General features: G+C 35.7%; 1 protein-coding gene across 3 annotated transcripts in view; it reads right to left on the bottom strand.

Moving 5' to 3' along the window:
• Nucleotides 1-21,724, bottom strand: part of LOC136040980 (uracil phosphoribosyltransferase homolog) — a 40,876-nt gene that overhangs the window by 4,236 nt on the left and 14,916 nt on the right. For 2 of the 3 annotated variants that reach the window (XM_065725479.1, XM_065725470.1), the window contains exons 3-5: nt 18,918-19,187; nt 9,416-9,571; nt 4,510-4,591 (exon numbers count right to left, since the gene is read on the bottom strand). In XM_065725479.1, coding sequence (XP_065581551.1) covers nt 4,517-4,591; nt 9,416-9,571; nt 18,918-19,187 — 501 coding nt within the window. In that variant the 3' untranslated portion in view covers nt 4,510-4,516. Of the gene's footprint in view, nt 1-4,431; nt 4,592-9,415; nt 9,572-18,917; nt 19,188-21,724 lie in introns of those variants that run through there. The other variant, XM_065725460.1, reaches the window with a different exon arrangement.

Genomic DNA, 21,724 nt, shown 5'->3' with positions numbered 1-21,724 from the left:
AGCGACATTAAAACTTAAAACGCACAGAAATTACTTCGTATATGAAAGAGGCTGCTTCCTCATCAACGCCCCGCTCTTTACGCTAAAGTTTGACTCTTTCTCTCAATTCTTCTTTTTAAAACAGTAAAAAACTGTAGCGTAAAGAGCGGGGCGTTGATGAGGAAGCAGCCTCTTTCATATACGAAGTAATTTCTGTGCGTTTTAAGTTTTAATGTCGCTCCTTACTTTCAGTTAAAAAAACTTGTTTTTTTTTATTTAATTTCTGAACGTTTTTGAATCAATGCATGTTTTGATTTTGGCTCTCCGCAGAGGAATAATCAAAACGAAATTTGCATATTTTTTTTTTGGCTCAATGGCTTTCTCATAATTTTGATCGAATGATTTTGAGAAAAAAAGAGCGGGGGACGAAGCCTAGTTGCCCCCCGATTTTTTGGTTAATTAAAAAGGCAACTAGAACTTTTAATTTTTTACGAATCTTTTTATTGGTAAAAGATTTACGTAACTTATAAATTAGCTTTGTTTCGAATTTTGTGCGGATAACTTTTCTCAGGTTTCTCCAGTCTAGACAACGTATATATTTGGAGTTTCCATAAAAATCCCAGCTCCTATTTTCAAAATTTTTGCATCGCTGTTTACCACACGTTCACTGACATGACCACCATAGTTTATCTAGAGTAGAGTTATTTACAAAATAAGGTACGGCCACACGTCCCTATAAGAACTTTTGTATTCTCATGTTTTTATTACATATATGAGGGGATTCGCCCCATCGTCAGTACCTCGCTCTTTACACTAAAGCTTAAATTTTACCTCAATTCATTAAGAATGACCCCCTGAATCACAAAAGCCGTAGAATAAGTAGTTGAAATTACTGAAAATACTTTAGCGTAAAGAGCGAGGTATTAGAAGGAGGTGAGCCCCTCATATGGGTAATAATTTCTGTTTGTTTTAAGTTTTATTGCTGTTCCTTACTTACAGCTGAACAAATTTTTCACTTTTATTTTTTTTTTAAATAATGCTAGTAAATCCTGCTCTCCCTTCATGGAAATTTTCTTCTCCCATTACAAATTCTCGAAGGAAAGCTCCCCCAGCATATCCCCCTCTTCTCAACCCCTCCCCCAAACCAAAAAAATCCTCCTGAAAACGCCTGTATACTTCCCAATAACCATTACTACATGTAAGCACAGGTCAAAGTTTGTAACTTGTTGCCCCTCCCACGTGGACTGTGGGGGAGTAAGTCGTCCCCAAAGACATAGTTATAAGGTTTTTCGACTACGCTGAATAAAATGGCTATCTCAGAATTTTGATCCGATGACTTTGGGAAAATAATTAGCGTGGGAGGGGGCCTAGGTGCCCTCCAATTTTTTTGGTCACTTAAAAAGGGCACTAGAACTTTTCATTTCCATTAGAATGAGCCCTCTTGCAACATTCTAGGACAACTGGGTCGATACGATCACCCCTGGGAAAAAAAACAAAAAAAAAAAAACAAAAAAACAAATAAACACGCATCCGTGATCTGCCTTCTGGCAAAAAATGCAAAATTCCACATTTTTGTAGATAGGAACTTGAAACTTCTACAATAAGGTTCTCTGGTACGCTAAATCCGATGGTGTGATTTTCGTTGAGATTCTATGACTTTTAGGGGGCGTTTTCCCCTATTTTCTAAAATAACGCAAATTTTCTCAGGCTCGTAACTTTTGATGGGTAAGACTAAACTTGATGAAACTTATATATTTAAAACCAGCATTAAAATGCGATTCTTTTGATGTAGCTATTGATATCAAAATTCCATTTTTTAGAGTTTTGGTTACTATTGAGCCGGGTCGCTCCTTACTACAGTTCGTTACCACGAACTTTTTGATATAAATCAGAATGCAAACACTTTGCTCAGCTAAACACTCCCGTTCCTGCAGGTTTTTTCTTACATAATTCTTGAGGCAAATTGTTCTCCCAAAGAGTACATTAATTCTGCTCGCGTATTATCATAAAAAGGTGAGATACGCCCAATTGCTTTGATCATGATTGATCATGACCACATTATAGTCGAGGACATTAGCTAAATGGTTACGAAGACAAATGTGAAAAATACCAAAATGTTAATCCAAGCTGTACTAGTTTTTATGGCACTTGGTATTAACCAAATGACATATAGCAATCGCAAATTCTGTCGGTCTGTCGGTCCCGGTTTTGCTACTTTAGGCACTTCTAGGTAAACTAGGACGATGAAATTTGGCAGGCGTATCAGAGACCGGACCAGATTAAATTAGAAATCATTTTCCCGATTTGAACATCTGTGGGAGGGGGAGTGGGGGCCGGTTAATTCGGAAAGAATAGAAAAAATGAAGTATTTTTAACTTACGAACGGTTGATCAGATCTTAATGAAATTTGATGTTTGGAAGGATATCATGTCTCAGAGCGGTTATTTTAAATCCCGACCAGATCTGTTGAGATTGGGGGGAGTTGGGAGGGGAAAGTCTAAAATCTTGGAAAACACTTAGAGTGGAGGGATCGGGATGAAACTTGGCGGGAAAAATAACCACAAGTCCTAGATACATGATTGACATAACCGGAACGGATCCGCTCTCTTTGGGGTAGTTGGGGAAGGGGGGGGGGCTAATACTGAAAAATTAGAAAAAATAAGTTTTTTTTTGAACTTACGAACGGGTGATCGGATCTCAGTGAAATTTTATATTTAGAAGAATATCGTGTCTCAAAGCTCTTATTTTAAATTTCGACCGGATCTGGTGACATTGGGGGGAGCATAAAATCATGGAAAACACTTAGATTTGAGGGATCGGGATGAAACTTGGTGGGAAAAATAAGCAGAAGTCTTAGATACGTGATTGACATAATTGGAACGGATCCGCTCTATTGGGGAGGGGGGGATGTTAATTCAGAAAAATTAGAAAAAATGACGTATTTTTAACTTACGAAGGAGTGATCGGATCTTCATGAAACTTCATATTTAGAAGGACCTCGTAACTCAGATCTCTTATTTCAAATATCGACCGGATCCAGCGTTGGGGGGAGACCAGAAATCTTATAAAATATTTAAAGAGGAGAGATCAGGATGAAACTGGATGGGAAGAATAAAAACCCGTCTAAGATACGTGACTGACATAACCGGACCCGATCTGCTCTCTTTGATTGAGATGGGGGGGGGTAATTCGGAAAAATGAGGTATTTGTAACTTACGAACGGGTGACCAGATCTTAATGAAATTTGATATTTAGAAGGATCTTGTGCTTTAAAGCACTAATTTTAAATTCCGACCAGATCCTGTGACATTGGGGGGAGTTGGAGGGGGAAACCGGAATTCTTGGAAAACGTGAAAATTGGGATATTTTTGTCTTACGAATAGGTGATCGGATCTTAATGAAACTTGATACATATAGAAGGATCTTATGTCTCAGATGCTCTATTTTCGACTCGAATTGGATCCGGGGACATAGGGGGTTGGAGGAGGGAAACAGAAATCTTGGAAAACACTTAGAGTAGAGAGTTCGGGATGAAACTTGATGGGAAGAATAAGCACAAGTTCTAGATACGTGATTGACATAATTGGAACGGATCCGCTCTCTTTGGAGGGGCTGGGGGGTGTTAATTTGAGGTATTTTTAACGTAAGAACGGGTGGCCGGATCTTAATGAAATTTGATATTTAGAAGGAATTCATGTCTCAGAGCTCTTATTTCAAATCCCGACCAGATCTGTTGACACTGGGGGGAGTTGGAGGGGGAAATCTTGGAATACACTTGGAGTGGATGAATCGGTATGAAGCTTGGTGGATAGAATAAGCAAATGTCCTTGATACGTGATTGACGTAACCGTACTGAATTCGCTCTCTTTGGGGAAGTTGGGGGGAGGGGTTCAGTGATTTGGCGAGTTTGGTGCTTCTGGACGTGCTAGGACGATGGAAATTGGTAGGCGTGTCTGGGAGCTGAACAAATTGACCTGATAAAGTCGTTTTCCCAGGTTTGACTATCTGGGGGGCTAAAGGGAGAGGAAAAATTAGAAAAAATGAGGTATTTATAACTTACGAGTGAATGATCGGATCTTAATAAATTTTGACATTTAGAAGGACATCGTGACTCAGAGCTCTTATTTTAAATCCTGACCGGCATTAAGCCTCTGATTTTCCTTTTAAATCAATCTATTGATTCTTAGAATTTTGTTAGAGGTCATACCATATGAACTCTTGGCTCTTAGCTCTTCTTGCCTCGTCGCAAGTGCCATATGAGCTCTTAGCTCTTGTTAAAAAAGAAAGTAAAAACAAAAATTAATAACAAAGTTGAGTATTTCTACTATTTTCTATAATTTATAAATTTGCTCAAAAGAGGCAGTCATAACCTCACCTAAATTTGAGGTAGAATTTATGTCACAAAAACAATTCGGTCTTTAATCTGATGTTAAAACACAAGTTTGAGACGCATTTACCTCGATTTTTATCTTGTTTAATAGTAAAAGAAAAAACAATGTAGATCACATAATACTGCAAAAAATCAAAGACCTTTAACTTATTCAGTCCCAAAGTACTTCTGCCCGAAGTGATTCGGAGCCACAGCATGTAGTTCAGACGTTAATATTTTCATCTAAAAGAAAAAGAAGTAAGCACAAATACTGGTACCAATAACTCATTGCTACATAGCCACCTGAAGCCAACACAGCTGCATATGCTCCTCCTTCGTCCCTATCTATTCAAAGCTTCAATCTTTACCCCTCCCATGAAGTTCCAATCCCCTTTAAATTTTTTGGTCCATTCTCATCCCATTCGAGAACAGCCTGCCTTTCGTTTGGCTCCTGTCTCTGCCAAAAAACAGCACAGTCTCTGCCAATCTATCATTCTTCGTCCGTAAAACATGACCTTGCCATCTTAACCATTCTCCCATTACAGATCTATTAAACCGAACCAAACCGCGTATAGTTTTTTTTGTTTTATATTTGGTTGGTCAAGTAAATGCTTAAAACCATCCTTAGACAATTTCTCTGGAAAAGAATGAACAAAACTTCCTCGGCCTTTCAAAGCACCAACGCTTCAAAGCCATACTTGACCACTGTCATTACCGTGACTTCCAGTATTCAAATCTTAGTTCGAAGATTTCTTTCAAACTTTCTCAACTGCTATAAAAGATGACACTGCTGAAAAAAAAATTGTGAAGATTATCTACTCAACTTTAACAATGAGAATGATCAGATAGGAAAAACAGGGGTGCTTGAACATCCCTAGAATTACAGGAGTTACATTCCAGTGTTCCAAAATTTTAGCTGAATTTCTGATAAGCTCCAAATTCAGACACGTCCTGGGACATAACGCTCTAGCGTTATCAAGCTCATTTTTTTGTACTAAAATGATCAAGACTTAATTTACACACGCTTAAATAGTTTCTACTTTTAATTTTCATGAATTCAGGGTAAAGTTCCAAAAAGTTCGTAGTAATAATATGGTAAGGAGCGAGTCGGCTCAATTGTAACTGAACTCTAAAAATCAGGATTTTGATATCAATAAATACATCAAAACAATCGATATTTATGCTGATCCCAAATTTCTAAGATTCTATAAGTTTAGTCTCACTCGTCAAAACTTATGAGCATGATAGAATTTGCAAAATTTTCGAAAAAAGGGGGGAAGGGAAACACACTCAAAGAGTCAAGAAATCTTAAAGAAAACTGTACCATCAGATTCAGTGTACCCAAGAATCATACTGTAGAGGTTTCAGGCTTACATCTACAAAAATGTGGAATTTGTAATTTTGCCCGAATTTATTCAGGCAAAAAATACAGAATCACAGATCAAGGATGCGCATTTTTTTTCTTTTTTTTTCAAGAGCGATCGTATAGAACCAATGGTCCTAGAATATCAAAAGAAGGGCCATTCAAACAAAAACTATCAGTTCCAGTGCATAAGCAACAGAAAAGATTCAAGAGCAACAAGCCTCCCACCTTCCATACTCTTTTTTCCCCAAAGTCATACGACCAACATTTTAAAATAGTCATTTTGTTAAACATAGTATAAGGATCTAATAACAATTCGTTTGGGAATAACAAAATCCCCCGCCCCTGGGGAAAGGGCTGCAAGTTATAAAAATTGCCCGTTGCTTAGGCTCCGAATAGTGTTTGTTATAGGGAAGCATACAGATATTTTTCAGAGGGGAGTAGGACTTTTTTCTTGGGGAATTTTCCAAGGAAATACTTTGGCGTGGGGAGGGAAGTTTCCAGGAGTGAACTTTCCAGGAAAAATTTTACACTGTGGAAATTTGCCAGAATTCCTATACGAAATTCTTTTTATTTGTCTTGCTTTCTCTTTGCCGACTCGATTTTACATGTGGAGAAGTTCCCAGGGAATTGCCCAGGAGAAATTTTCAGTGGGGTTGTAATTGCCTGGTGGATTTTTCCGCGTGGAGACTGATTTTCCGCAGGAGAAATTCTTTATGATAGAGTTTTCCACGGTAGAAATTCTCCAAGATGGGATTTTCAGACGGGAGCAACTTTCCACTGTGGGGTGGGGCTAAAAAATTCTGAATGGAGGAGGTAATTTCTGACACAATTTGCATAACGATCATAAATTAAAACCTTTTTCACACGAAAATATGCTAAAAAGAATTTTTTTGGCGGAGTCACCCGCGAGAAATTTTCCACGAGGATGGAGTTGTCCGGGGGAAATTTTCCGGGTAGGGATTATTTTACGAGAGATAAACTTGCTTATGGAGGAATTTTACGCGGGAGGAATTTCATACAGAGGGCGAGCCAAATTTCCCCGCGTTATTTGAAAAACGATCAGAAATTAAACAAAAAACAAGTTTTTTTCTACTGAAAGTAAGGAGCAACATTAAAACTTAAAACAAACAGAAATTATTCGTATGTGAGGGGAGCTGACTCCTCCTCAATACCTCGCCCTATACGTCAAATTTCGAATTTTTGTCCAAATTCTTTAAGAATGCCTCATGAAACAAAAGGGCCATTTAATTAGAATAATTTCTATTTAAATTATTATATAAAAAATATATAAAAATAAATTATATTAAATCTATTTATTTTTATTTAAAGTACTAAAAACTTTAACTTGAAGAGGGAGGTATTGGCGAGGTATAGCCTGAGGATGTACTGAATAATTTCTGCCCGTTTCTAGTTTTAATGTTGCTCCTTACTTCCAGCTGAATTTTTTTCCAATCAACTTCATTTAAAAATAAAAAAAGGCAGTAACAAAATAGTAAAACTAGTTATAGCAGTTTTTGTTGTTGAAGAACTGAGCAAATAAATAAACGATAGGGAAGCTATCTATTCATTAAATATCCAATACTAAAAGTTGCCTAACGCTTCCTTTTGTTACCTTTCATATCTGAGGACCCTAAAACAAAGATCCTACACTTCTTTTATGTAACGTTTATAGAATTTAAACTTAACTATCAAAAATTATTAGCACAAAAAATTTACAGGACTTTAGGATAAAAGGAGGAGGAAGTCCCCCGCCCAAAAAAAAACAACAACAACAGAAAAAATGATTTTAATGAAAACAATACCATGAAGTTCAGTGTCTGCGAACACCAAAAAACTTCACAGATGGACAGTTACGGATGCACATTTATTTCTTTTTGTTCTTGTGCAGATGAATGAATCAATTCAGATTAAGCGTTAAGAATAGATTCTGATAGTGCGTCAGACCCCCTCTCGTTGCGATACGACTTATAGTGTAAAATGGAAGATTACCTTCATATATTTTTCTGCAAAGAGTAGGGATGGTATCCCCAAATGATCTAGATCATTATCTAGAGCATTATCATAAGCTTTGAAAAAAAATTTTCAATCAAAACGAGCAGGACTTGAATAAAATAAAATATAAAATCTTAAAAGAGCAGAATTTAGTTTATGTGTAGCGATTAGTTAATACACAACAAAGCAAAACTAAAATAAACAGAAAACCAAACGAATATGCATGGTTTCGCCGACTCCTCCAAAGCCTAGAGTGTCATTCAAGTTTTACTGACAATGAAATGCAGTTTTTATAAATTATACAGAAAATTAAATGCTGCTTAAACTTTAGAGATTTTTTACTTTTATATATTAATTTTATTCAAAGTATATTTAACATGGAATAAATGTTCATCGACGTTCTTTTTTTATTATATTCTTTCTTTCAAACATATAGAAAATCAATTGGCCAAATAAAACTGTCAACATAAGCTAGTCATAACAATCATGTCAACATAACATTTATCTAGTTTTCAATAAAGTGAAAAAGACAATCTAGCGTATCGTAAGGTTTGAAGGGCGGCCAAATCCTGTATACTAACAGAAATAATTCTTGAAAAAAAACGCTTATTTCCGTTGTTTTTTTTTTCATTTAAAATCCATTCCTTTCAAATTTACACAAAAGTCAATGACTAAACAAAACCTTCGACTGAAGCAATGATAGGTGAAACTAGCAGATGCTACTCTTTTTCAAATATTGCAAAATATAGCCGATTTCCATCATCCTAAAACATTGTTTTAAACCAAAAATACCGACCAATGAACGTGCTTTCGCAAGCCAGAATTGTTTGCAGAAAAGAAAAATAGCACTGAAGAAATTTCTTGGTGGATTTGGATGACAAGACTCAAAACTCTAGGAAAATCTCAAATTCCTTTAGAATATTGTATTAACACCGATAAAACTTGTTCACGTAATTGATATGTTAGTAACTTGTACCGTAGATGATGCCTCCTGGAATCTGAAGGAATATCTAAAATTCCCGGTTTGTATTTTTGTTACGCTGAAGTGAAAAGCAACAGGATTTAAATCTGACGATTCAAAACCTCGCTTTGTCCAACAACGCTAAAATGCAGCTCATAGTTTCAACTTATATTAAAGCCTTTGTTTTCGTATTCAATTACTACAAAGAAAAAGTACTGTCATCAATACCCTATATTATTGCTTGTCTTAATAGAGCTCCTCTCTCCGTGTTTACGTATTGTGAAAATCGAGTTAAAGTTTTTAACACGTTCACAATTCTTTCTTAACTACTAAAACATTTAAAAAGTCGTTAAACCTGAAGTCGCAACAAACCTTGCTAGACAAATTATAAACACGGAAAATGCATACAATTAAACGAAATAACAAGTTCTTATTACAGCTGTTCTTAAACATGTCTAGACTAAGGTAGATACGCATAACTTCTCGTGGAGGAAAAAGTGGGAGGGAAGGGTGTAGTATGTTCGTCATAACAGCAGAAAGGCAAATTATAACAGCAGGTATAACAATAATAAAAAAAAAAAAATCACTATGATTAGTCTAAGAAGTACTTCTTAAGCACAAGAGGCGTAGCCTTGGTCATACGCCTTGGGTCTCACTTGAAATTCTGGCCTATCCAGATATTTGGCTGTACCTAAGTAGGAGTACTTCAATAGCACTTGATTTCGAAAAAGTAATGAAAAAGACTAACCGCAGGAAAATGTTCAACAACGGAATGGGCAGCTTGAGGAGTGCAGAACAAATTGACTAGAATTATGTTTTCTTCAGGCACCTGATGGTCCTTCAACACTTTCACAGACCTAATAACGGTATTGCCTGTGCTCATGATAGGATACATCAGTAAGATCTAAAATTAAATAAAAACCAATAAACAATGCATGTGTAAAACACCATGCATACGTCAGTGCATAGATAGCTTGTGAAGATTTTAGTAAAAAGCATAAAAGGTTATTTGCGAGGTGGAAAGCGAAGTCGGTTTACCATTTCATTATTCGCAAATAGCGGGAAGTTCCCAGACGAGAGCACAAGAGCTAGCTAGACTTGGAAAGGAAATCCAGCTCACTAGTGAAAAGTTTTTCTAGCTTGTGGTTTTAGCGCGCAATTCAAATTATTGCGCTTATGACTTATTTTGACTTTTTTCTTCATTTTGTCATTTACTTTAAGGAATGAACAGAAAATTTCAAAACCTTGCAGAATCATGTATGAAACCCATTATTAACGCTGGTTTATCGATAAAAATGGATTATGACAATGGAAGCGTGGTCAATTTTTAAATAGCTTACTTTTTCACTCGCTAATCATAACTAGCCAATACATATTTTCACTAGCTTGCTTTATACGCCAGCTTCGCTTTCAATTGACTTTTTTTTTTGCGACTGGACAGAAACACAAACAGAAACACATATGTGAAACTACCATATATTTAAGATGTAAATCACAATTATTTATCTAACAATAATTCTCTTACACATTATAACATTTAAAATTAGTGAAAAAAAATCACTAACACACAGACAAAAAAAGGAGAAAAAACAAAAGATCAAGGCCTTAAATTACTGAAATAAAAGAAAAAGGAAAGAAAGAGGGATAGGAGGACATCACATTTTAAATTGAAAAAAAAAGGATATTCAGTGAGACATTTACTTACATCAATTGTATGCCAAAGGCAGGACCAGTTGACAAAGAAAAAGGGATATGTAAAAAACTTCTCAAACTGACACCTAATGAAAATTTTTAAGGGACATAGAACATTTTCATCGATTATATTCAAATTTTAGATGAATATATATTTCCGGAGGTTTGAATGAGAAAGGGGGTAACAATAAAGAAACTGTTATTTATGGTTGCTGCGATAGCTGCAACCTAGCAAAGAGAGAAAAAACTGGTTCAAAGAACTAAGGATATGTCCCTTTATATTTTTAGAATACTAGAAAACCAGCGCTGTACTGAAAACAGAGTTTGCAGGATGTTTTTTTAGAAAATCAAAAATCCATACCAAAATTCATTGATTTCATGGCCGGCGATAGACTATTGAAAGCATTGTAAATTGCTCTTTTATTTTTTGTATGCTGCTTAAAGACTTTTCAACTCATAATCTTATCTTGTTCAGTGGGTTTGTGTTTTCAATAAAGCACCAGTTTTTCAGAATTCTCCAAATATTAGAAATTTCAAGAGTCAATTTATTTGAACTAGTTTTGCAGATATATGTTGCAATAAACTGCAAAGCAATGGTTTTTGTTCTTTTCGCTCTTCACTTTCATCAGAAAAACTTTGCTATTAAAGCTAATTGCAGTCATACGACAAACCAAATGTTCACGGGAATAACAAACATTAAAAGACTGACACTCAACTCTTTCACCCTTAGTGGTCATATAAAAGGCAAAAAATGCATAGAATAATTTTCTAGAAACCTATTTTCTTTTGACTTAAGTTATTTATTTACCAATATGGAAAACTTAACTTTCAAATAATAGCACTAATAATGATCGGAAATAGTGGAATTGAATTCCAATTATTTTTTAGCTTTTTATAGCCTTTATCACACAAAAGCTTTAGATGCGACGAAGCTGAGTAAGTAACAAATCATTTTCCGTATATTTGCTTTAGCAAAACAAAAATCTTGCAAACAAATTTGCTTTTGATAAGGCTTCCCAGAGATAAAAATTATTGTGACTAATAGTCAATATGGTTTCAGTCTTCTTCTTATCTATAAAATGATTCCTAAGTATGTCGGATGCACTTAAAAATTTAACCTATGGTATTTATGTCATAAAAAGCAAACAATGTCTTTTTGATATTAGTTTTGGTTTAATTGTAATTTTTATAATGTCAAAGACTATAAATGCCTGAAGAAGGTATGACAACCTAGCAAAATAAAGATAGAAAAAAAAAACCTTAGCACTTGAGCAAAAGAAGCATTTTTGGCACTAAAACATTCCAAAAGATTTACTTATAGCTTGAATAGCTCGAAATCACTCGTGCAAAAGCGTACCATTTTTTAGGGAGAAAAAAGGTCAAATTTTAATTGCTGAAATATATTCTGAATTAAAAACTTGCTGCTAGTATATTCGAATCCATAGAATCGGAAAATGCCGAGGCGAGCCATTGATGAGCCCAATAAAGAACATGGCAGCGATACTTGGTAATTTTTAAACTCGAATCAATAATGTAGAATCCATTGGATACATACTGGGCGGCTCCGAACTCCCTATAATGGAACAAATATATCCTCAAGACACTGTAGACATATAACGAGCAGCAAAGCTATTAGCAAAACATGCTGAGGACACGGATTGGTCGATGCTGCACTAAATGTTACACCGACTGGGTTTGGATTTGAACCCTCAGACTGAGCAGTTGAACAGCTGGAACTATGATTTGAAGCAGAAGCGCTGTACCAGAGACTGCTGGCACAAGGGTTTAACCGAAAATATCCGGCTGATGTAGAAGCGACAACAGCACTGTATAAGAAAACGAATGACACACTATTGCATAAAAAAAAAAAAAAAAAAAAAAAAAAAAAAAAAAAAAAAAAAAAAAAAAAAAAAAAAAAAAAAAAAAAAAAAAAAAAAAAAAAAAAAAACCAACTTTGGGTCCAACACGTGAAGACAGTATCACCTCTAAGAAGGGTGACAGATTCTAAAAGATTTGACAACTTCAAGTTGTATTCACAAACGATCTAGTACATGTTTCTGTATTTTGCAGCAACTGGGCACACCCATGCATGACGCCTATTAGACTCTATTCCTTCAGTCGATACGTGACTTAGCTAGCTCAAACCCACAGCACTGTACATAACTGGAGAGTTCATTATATGTAATTCGACGAAGCGATAGTAGGTGGAAAGGATTGTTTCCTGATCTATTAATTGAGCAGACATTGATGAAGAACCTCAAAACACGTAGAATCTTGACAAGAACCCAGGGATGCTCTAAAAACCGAAGCGGTGTATGGAAATCGGCAAGGCCTACTTGTGCGCAAGTTAGTTCTTTAATTTCAATCCCTTCCTGGCACAATTTGCGTGACAAGCAACTAGCATGTTGAATTACAATCCCTGACATATACCCTTTTGACAACCTGCATGCACATAGTGTTTTTGTTTACTTCAACACTTCCTTCAACATTTCCTGAAATTTCCACCTGAATGCACTTGGCCTTTTTATATACAAAGGGTAAAACAAGTCCCGTTTACCGATAAAAAAAATACTACATGTAAACAATGGGCGAATTGCACAACTTACAGCCCTTGTCTTAAGGCTGTAGGGGAGTGTCATTCCCAGAGAAATATTCATTAGTTCTTTAAAATATCCTGAGCATAATGGCTATATCAAAATTGTGATCAGATTTCTTTGGACAAAAAGGGGGTGGGGGTATGTTACCCTTTAATCACTTTTGACTCTTAAAAGGGGCATTAGAATTTTCAATTTCCAATCGAATGAGCCGCTTCTGAGTTTTTTATGACAACTCCTCCCATACGAAGTGCTTTGGTGTATTACAGAAAACTATGCAAATAATACATAGAGGCCACTTCACTCTTTACTTAGGGAGTATTCTGAACTGTCTATGACAAAAAAAAAGTTTTCTATAGAATTACCAAACGATAGGAATCAAAACCACCACTTCCGTAAACTAATTTTTGTCGCAAAATCCCAGATTTTAGTCTTCAGATCTTAGCAATTTACTGACATAATATTTAAGTGTGGCAGTGCCGATGCTTGAAAATTATTAATTGAACATTTTGCAAAAAAAGCTAGGAGTTAGATTGTCCTAATATCAAGTTTTCCAACTTCCATGGGTTATACCATTTGAAGTTAGGAATTAAATTCGTTTTGCCTATTGAGGTCAATTTTCCACGGCCACAATCCTTCGTCTATCCAAAGTTTTTGCGGCCAGAGGGAGGAGGGTGGTAGGAGGCTGGATTTTGCCTCAATAGACAAGTCAATTATATTCATAAATAGCGACATTTCTTATAATTACGCTTAAAACAAAGACATGGTCTAATTGAAAAACAAAACAAAAGACGATAAAACATATAGTAATGACATATTTCCGAAAAGAGAGGAAAAATTGGCACCCTTTACACCAGACGTTGAAATGAATGTTATTTTTCCAAACAAAAAACATTTTGCAATAAACGTTTCGATGACGACTGAAGAATCCACGAAGAGAAACAATGGCAAAGCATTGATGTGACAAACAATTAGGATACCTTAACTAACACAGATGTAAAATACATCTTCTAAAAGTTTATGTGATCTTCTAAACAGCTGACAAAAAATTCAAAATCCAATTTATATTCATCTCGACATAATTATCCAAAAATAAGCACTGAATGGACTCATCATAAAATTGTGCAGCACAAAAATTCATATTATTGTCAAATAGTTCCCGGAGACCCTTTTTTTTCGGGCATCAAATACTATCCAGATCTCCGGTTAACCAGTGTCCTCGGAACTTGCAGGAACAGCACCTGATGCCACCCAACTGTGAAGTTTTTCCTTTTTAATTTTCCTTTTTTCTCTCTTTTTTTTGAAATATTTTTTTTTCATTATTTTCCTTTGCCCCCGCTCACCGAGCTTATAAATATTGTTCAGTACAGAGTTTTTTAAGATCTTTTGCATACCTTTATCAAAAACATAAATTAGTGTCTTTCCCGCAGTGGCTTTGTTTCAACTTTTGCCTCCGTATTTCACTTTAGATTTATGACAAAAAAAATCACAATTATTGTAACTGTTGCTGATATATTATATTTTTTCATATTTTATTTTTTCGGAATTATATTTTTTCGTAAGAGGAGGGGATACCTTTTCGGGATTGATGTCTCAAAAAGTTCGGATTGGCCGTAATTTCCTTGGAGCAGTGATTTTGACCATTCTAAGAAAAGAAATACCACCCATTGTGTACAAGCATGAATAAACAAAATAGCTGTCTGATGAGAAACAAACTTTATTGTTTGAATACTATAAGCTGAAAAGAAGCAAAGAGAGAAAACTCAGTGAAGAAAAGAGACAAAACAAGACTTCGGTCAGTAGCGAAAAGACAAAAAAAAAGGCCAAAATGGCGCAGATGTTTTGCCTGTATAAAAACGAGTCGTCTTCAGCGTAAAAGAAACAAAGATTAAAAAGCTAAAATAAACTAAAAACAAATACGAAAAAATTACCAGTAATATTAAACTACAAGTGTCGCAACAAACCACTTGGGTTACTGTTACTAATCCTTACTTCGATGAAAGCAACTGGATAAAAATTATATCACATGGAAATTAAGTTAAATTTGGAAATTATATCACATGGAAAATAATACTGTTGTTTGCTATTACTTTTGCAACTCTCCTTGGTATTGTATTTAATCTCATCCCAGGGTGATCCTGCAAAATCGCAATACCCTTGTTAGCAACTGGTTCATTTTTTAGAAGAACGTTATAAATATGATTAATATTTGAATTGCCTGTATCCCCATTTATTGAAACATTTGCAAACATATGTTTTTAAAATCAGTTGCCCCCCTTGCCCATTGAGTATAACCTCTTTCATTAGAAATGGCCCTGACATCATCAAATTTCGCATGATGAGGATTAAAAAAGGTGTGCTCAGCCAACGCCGAAACAAAAGTTTCAATATATCCTTTTAGATATTCCAGGATATAGGATGGAGAGGCTGAATAGGAAACAGATGGCGAGAGGTGGCCTTGTCCTTTATATTGCTGATCGTCTTGTATATAATGTCCGAAGTGATTTGAGCAGAAATGAGGAAGGAATCGTTGAATCCCTTTTTATTGAGATTAAATAAATGCGTAAGTATTTAGCTGTGGGTTTGGTTTATAGGTCCCCCAGTGGATCTATTCCTTCGTTTATAAGAATTCTGGAAGAAGTTTTGGACTCAGTCCAAAACATCCTTATGGGTGATTTTAACCTCAACCTGCTGGATCAATTTCTGCTTCAGCTATTGATTTTTTGTCGATGATGCTCTCTTCAGGAACTCTACCTTAAGTTTGTATACCAGCCCGAGTTACTGACACACATGCGTCTCTTCTTGATAATATTTTTTCGTCACTAGATGTCTTAGATAATTTGGTGCTGGTTAGTGATATTTCTGATCATTTTCCCGCAATTTCCCGATACAAGAATGCTGATCAAGCGCAGCGCATAGCATCACCATCTAATCTCCCATTTTTCTGTTATGGTGATACTGAGCTAAGTCTACTTAATTCTCGCCTGGCTGATCTAGCATGGGATAGTTTGGTTTCTGATTCAGATTTTAACCGCTCTTTTGATTCCTTTTATGATTTAGTGAAAGAAGGAATCCTGGATATTTCCAATCAGGGTCCAGCGACCAATACTTCGACAAGGATAGCACCTCCGAATCCATGGATGACTTCAGGTCTCATAAAAGCTGGAAAAGGAAAATTTATTTGTGGAAGCTTTACAAGGCTTCATCATCTGTAGCTCATCACGAACGAATCAAGGGCTATAGGAGTATATTTGATTCTCTGTGTCGGAAGGCAAAGTCTCAGTATTATCATAGGAAATTTTCTGATTGTGGGAAGGATATTAGGAAGACATGGTATTTAATTAATTCAGTTCTTAGATCTACTCTCCCTCTGCCTTCAGTTCCATCAATGCTGATACTCGATGGTAAAACCGTCCAAGGAGATGCAGGTGTTCAGCTAGAGCTTACCTTTTATTTTGCTAATATAGGGAAGGCAACTGCTTCCTCTGCAAGCTCTGCAACTTCTTGTTGCGATTTCAGAGCCTTTCTTGGACCCTCATGTTTAAAGTCGACGGTCTTGGAATTCTGTTTCTGAATTTGAGGTAGCTCGTATGGTGAATGCTCTTAAAGGATCATCCTCTTCAGAACCAGACGAAATTCCTACAAGGGTTATCCGTGCCATTCTGCCTGCTATTCTGTCACCATTGAATAAGCTTGTCAATCTGTCTTTCGAGAAAGGAATTTTATCTGAATCTCTCAAGTGAGCTAAGGTTATAGTGCTGCATAAAAGTGGTTCTCGGAGTGATCCTGCTAATTATAAGCCAATTTCTCTCCTATCTGTTTTCAGCAAAATTTTTGAGGCTATACTATCCAGGGTTCTTAGTTTTCTGGATGTAAAAGAATTTTTGCATGATTTCCAGTTTGGATTCCGAGCGAGTCACTCTACGGAGCATGCTTGAGCAGCTTTCTCGAATTTCATTCATTCGGCAATAGATTCTGGTCATATCCCGGCAGCTTTATTTTTGGATGTTCGTAAAGCTTTTGATTCCTTGACTCATCGGATTCTTCTTTAGAAACTCAAAAGCTTTTTCTTAGTTTAATTCATATCTTTGTGGTAGGCTTATTTCAACTGATCCGCTTTTCCGGAGCCCTTCTGAAGTATGTTATGGCGTCCCTCAGGTATCTGTTCTTTATCCCATTTTATTTCTTATTTATGTTAATGATCTGAATTCGGCGGTAAAATCACAAGGCCTTTGGCATACTGCAAGCTGTGTCATCCTGATGCTCGGTCGTGTTCCAATACTACTTGTAATGAAGATTTTCTTGTTGCTTTTGCTGATGATGCCACTCTTGGGACCCTTGGGAAGACGGATTGTGATATCAAGCCTAACCTTGGGGAATTATTCGAGAGAGTTATTTTCATGGTTTAATGCGAATTACTTGGCCTTGAATGTAATTCACATTTTCTTATTTTTTTTTCGAATTAGTATAGCTTTCCCTCAGCTTACACACCTTCAGGTGTCACAAGGCTCCTTGTGTAGACCAGAGAATCGGGTGGTCCGGTTTCTTGGTATCCTGCTTGACGAGAACATTTCATTCGGAAACCATGTAGCCATGTTAAGGGTTGAGGTCTCACGGAGTTTGGGTATAATTCGAAAACTTAAGACGCACATTTCCTGGATCTATTCTGAAACTTGTATTTTCTGTCTTGTCCAGTCATATGTTTCTTATTGCCCATTGTATGGATGTCTTATTTTCCGTCTACGCTGCGGTCACTTTCTGTTATGTATAATAAAGCATGGCGTCTAGGTTATGGACACCAACCGTTCCTCACCAACACCACTCTTAAGACTACGGTCTATTTACATTATTTCTTGTGCTTCTTTTGTCTTTCATCAGCTTCGCGGCAATTTTCCAAAATCTCTTCGGATAACTCCTATGTTAATTTGTGATTCAGCTCCATATAGCCTTCGTTCTTCATATAATATCTACATTCCGCCTACCCCTACTATTCGATCAGATCTCAATCCCCTCATTGCTTGTCAACAGGTCTGGAATTCACTATCTTCTGCAGTACAGAGATGCCACTCGTTTGGGACTTTTAAAAGGATTCTTAAGGATCATTTAATAAAGAATCAAATAGAATAATTTTTCCCCTCTGAGGAGTTGATGTCCCCTGAGTTCTGTTCATGCTGTATGGTTGTCTTCTCTGCGCTTTGACTCCCAGGCCTCAGGTATGTTCTATTGTTCTCTTCTTTTTTTTGTAGTTGTTGCTTGTATTTTTGGTATTTTTTGAACTGTAGTGTATTGAATAATAATTAACTCTTTCTTCTCCTTCTTCTTGCTTAATTTTAGAGATTTTTCTATTGAATCACGATGTTCAATAAATTTTTCAACAAAGTGTAGGTGAGTTCTGCCAATGTAAAACTTCCCGCAACAACAAGGAATACCATAAACCCAACTAGCCCAATTACCCGGAGTCACATCCTTTCCAGAATTAGGCAAACTTCTTAAGGGTCTTATTGACTGAAAACATGTATCAATGTTTTATTTCTCTAAAATTCGTTTAATTCTTTCCCCCAAACCCGGCACATATGGTAAAGAGATAAAATTTTTAGACACATTCAATTCTGAAGACTGTGTAACTGCAGTTGTTTTAGTATTATATTTAATGCGTCTATTTTCTGTTAAATCATTAATAAACTTAATTGGGTAGCTATTAAAAAATAAGATGTCCCTTAAATACAATAATTCCGAATGATCCGGAATATAATAATTCCTTCTTGACAATTAAGAAGGCTGTCAAAATGATTGAATTCTTATTTTAACCGAAATGGTGTTCAATTAGCTAAATAAGAATAAATTAGTCTCGGAAGTCATAAGTCAACTTAAACAGCATTGATTTTTCATAGAGAAAACGGACACATCTTCAACATAAGGACACGCAAGTTGCACATTTAAAATTAAAGAAAAGTAAGAACTGACCTTTCTTTTTGCAATATCTTCGGGGAACTTGGCATAAACGACTCTAGCATCATGAGTATCATGATCTGAATCAACAAGAATTTTCCCGATTCTTATGGACCTGCAGCAGTCTCTAAGGCCTTGTTCCATCGCCTCGCCACTTCTAACAATACTGACGCCACAATTCCCTTTTTCAAAGACAACGCCAGCATATTCACAATTAGTTGGAGTGGTGACCACTGTCTGAGTATAGGGGAGTTGGTTTAAACCCTCTTCAATCACAAGACGAATCTGAAACATTAACAAACATTTTAGCACTCTTTAATATATAGACAGCTACGTCAATAAAACTGATGCAGATACTCAACAAGTACTTCAAATGTACAGATAGGAGCAGCAGTTTTATCAGCATACAAGCAAAATAGTAGGATTGTAATTCATTAATAAAACTGAACTATATTATACTACAAAAATGAAAACAAAATAAATGAAAAAACAGTACCGCATTACAAACAAAACGTAGATAGTTGTGGCAAAAGAGCCTTGGGACGTTTTAAGGACGTTTTAATTTCCATATTTCAACGTTTTCCTTAAGATAACAGCTAAGATTTAAAAAGACAATAGAGGGTTTTAGGTTGTGAGACATCAGGGTTGCCAAAAATAGTTTTTGAAAATTACCATTTTCCCAATTAAAACACCCTTTTCCCAATAAAAACGAGTCTCGTTGAGACATGACACTGAGAAAGATAGATTTGGCTAAATCCATGGTAATTTCATAAATTATGGTCCCCCCCCCCTACAAGAGTAATACACTTACATGATCAGATTTGACATTTTTATTTAATCATTGAACCTAAGTTGTTAAATAGCAATTTTTAATATTTCCATCTCAACGTGGAAAACGTGTCTTTACTACCCTGATTAGAGGCAACAGGTTTTTGAGGCCCGAGCCTCGATTCATTTTTGTGAACCGGCCCATATTACCACTCATATATTCTTTCTTTCCAAATTCTAGAGGATGAGACAGAAATTTAAAGATAGTAAAACAATCTTTTAAGACACGGAAGACCACCTAATCTTGTGCTTATCTCAGCTACTTAGGGAGGACCCTACTTTAACAAAAAGAAATAAACATAAAGGTGACATAAAATAATAATACCTTTAGATGGCTTAAAGGAGACATAACCCTGCTTCTACTTGTGACAGTTTTGTTTGTTTTAAGTTTCACTTGATTATTCATTTTAATTCTTGTTCGTTTAAAAATTTTTATTCATCTAAAGACGAATTGTTATCTTATGTTTGATGTGATTATTCATTCTAATTTCTAGTCTTTTTTTTAATTCCATTTACTGTTTTAAATTTGGAGTATTATATGATTTTATTTTTGCTCGTCTTAAGTTTTAATATGGCTCTGTGCTTTTATTTGAATCATTTAAAATTAATCTCTGTTCGTTTTTAACTGACCTATTTCTATAATTGGTTAATATTATAGTTATTTGTAAAGATTTTTATTTTTTCTGAAAACTGAAAAAAGATTTTCAATTTTTCTGCTTAAGAATTAAAACGTTGAATTGTAATAGAAATACTTGAATTCTCAATAGCAGTAGTTTTGCACACTACACTTTTAACAATAATTTTACAATAGAATTATAGCTGGACTGGGAAAGAAGTTCTTATTATTCACGTGAATTGAATATCTATGTAGTTTTCAGTTTTTTATATGACTGGAGTTGGTCTTTCATTTATTCTTTTCCCTAAAAATAACAGTTGGTTTTCTCTGCCTCTCCCAAAACATTAACTGAAGATTTTAACTTGATCCTCTCAGTCATCCTGGGACATTACAAATATGCTACTTCGATGGCTCGGGTGAATATACTGTATTCTGATTTACCTTACTACTTCATGAAAAATAAATTTTAAGTTCCTCTGGGGCAAACAGTGTCAAAACATTTCTGTATATATAAAATGAAATTTTTTCAGCCCATCCCCCATCTCCTCTCTCTATAAACAAAGTATGAAGTCTTTTGCCTTCAAATGTTTTATAAAATCGCGCGGTATGATCAGTAACCTTTTTTTTGTTAATTTTGGCTTAACTTGTATGAGGCAATGAAGCTAACGTCCTGTTCAAACTTTTATATTGTTTTGTGGCTGTATCTAACTATTTTCTATAGAAATTTCCTCACCAGCTCCTTATATTTTATAAGATACTAGCTGTTGGGGTGGCGCTTCGCGCCACCCCAACACCTAGTTGGTGGCCTGCCCCGCGCGCGTAAGTCGTTACGCGCCATAATAGTTACGCGCCATTGTAGTTGTGTCCCTATGTCCCACCTGTGAATATAGATATATATATATATATATATATATATATATATATATATATATATATATATATATATATATATATGGTTTTAACTACGTAAAACTTGCGAATATACAACATTCTTTGCTGTCCCATTGTCTTTGCATATAAATAGATTGTCAGGTTTACCGACTCTTGAACATGCAACATATAATGGTCCATGGGAAAACAATCTGTATTCAGATCTATACCTCATGATTCTAATGATTGCCCTTGAGCTTTGTTGATGGTGATTGCTAATCGACCATTCCCTGTCCCGGTGTCCCGGTCGTCATTTATATCCCCCTGTTTCCCCCGGTGTCCCCGTTGTAGTTGTGTCCCTGTGTCCCGGTCGTCATTTATATTCCCTGTGTCCCGGTCGTTTTTTTTTTACTTATGTCCTGGTCGTCATTTATACTCCCTGTGTCCCGGTGCTTTGTTGATTGCTAATCGAACATTCCTTTTGTCCTGGTCGCTTTCTCTTTGAGTG

Source organism: Artemia franciscana, chromosome 2 (genome assembly GCF_032884065.1).
Source record: "Artemia franciscana chromosome 2, ASM3288406v1, whole genome shotgun sequence".
In the NCBI taxonomy this organism is placed as follows: domain Eukaryota; kingdom Metazoa; phylum Arthropoda; class Branchiopoda; order Anostraca; family Artemiidae; genus Artemia; species Artemia franciscana.
Note: the sequence above shows the minus strand (reverse complement) of the source record. Positions and strands in the feature narration are given on the sequence as shown.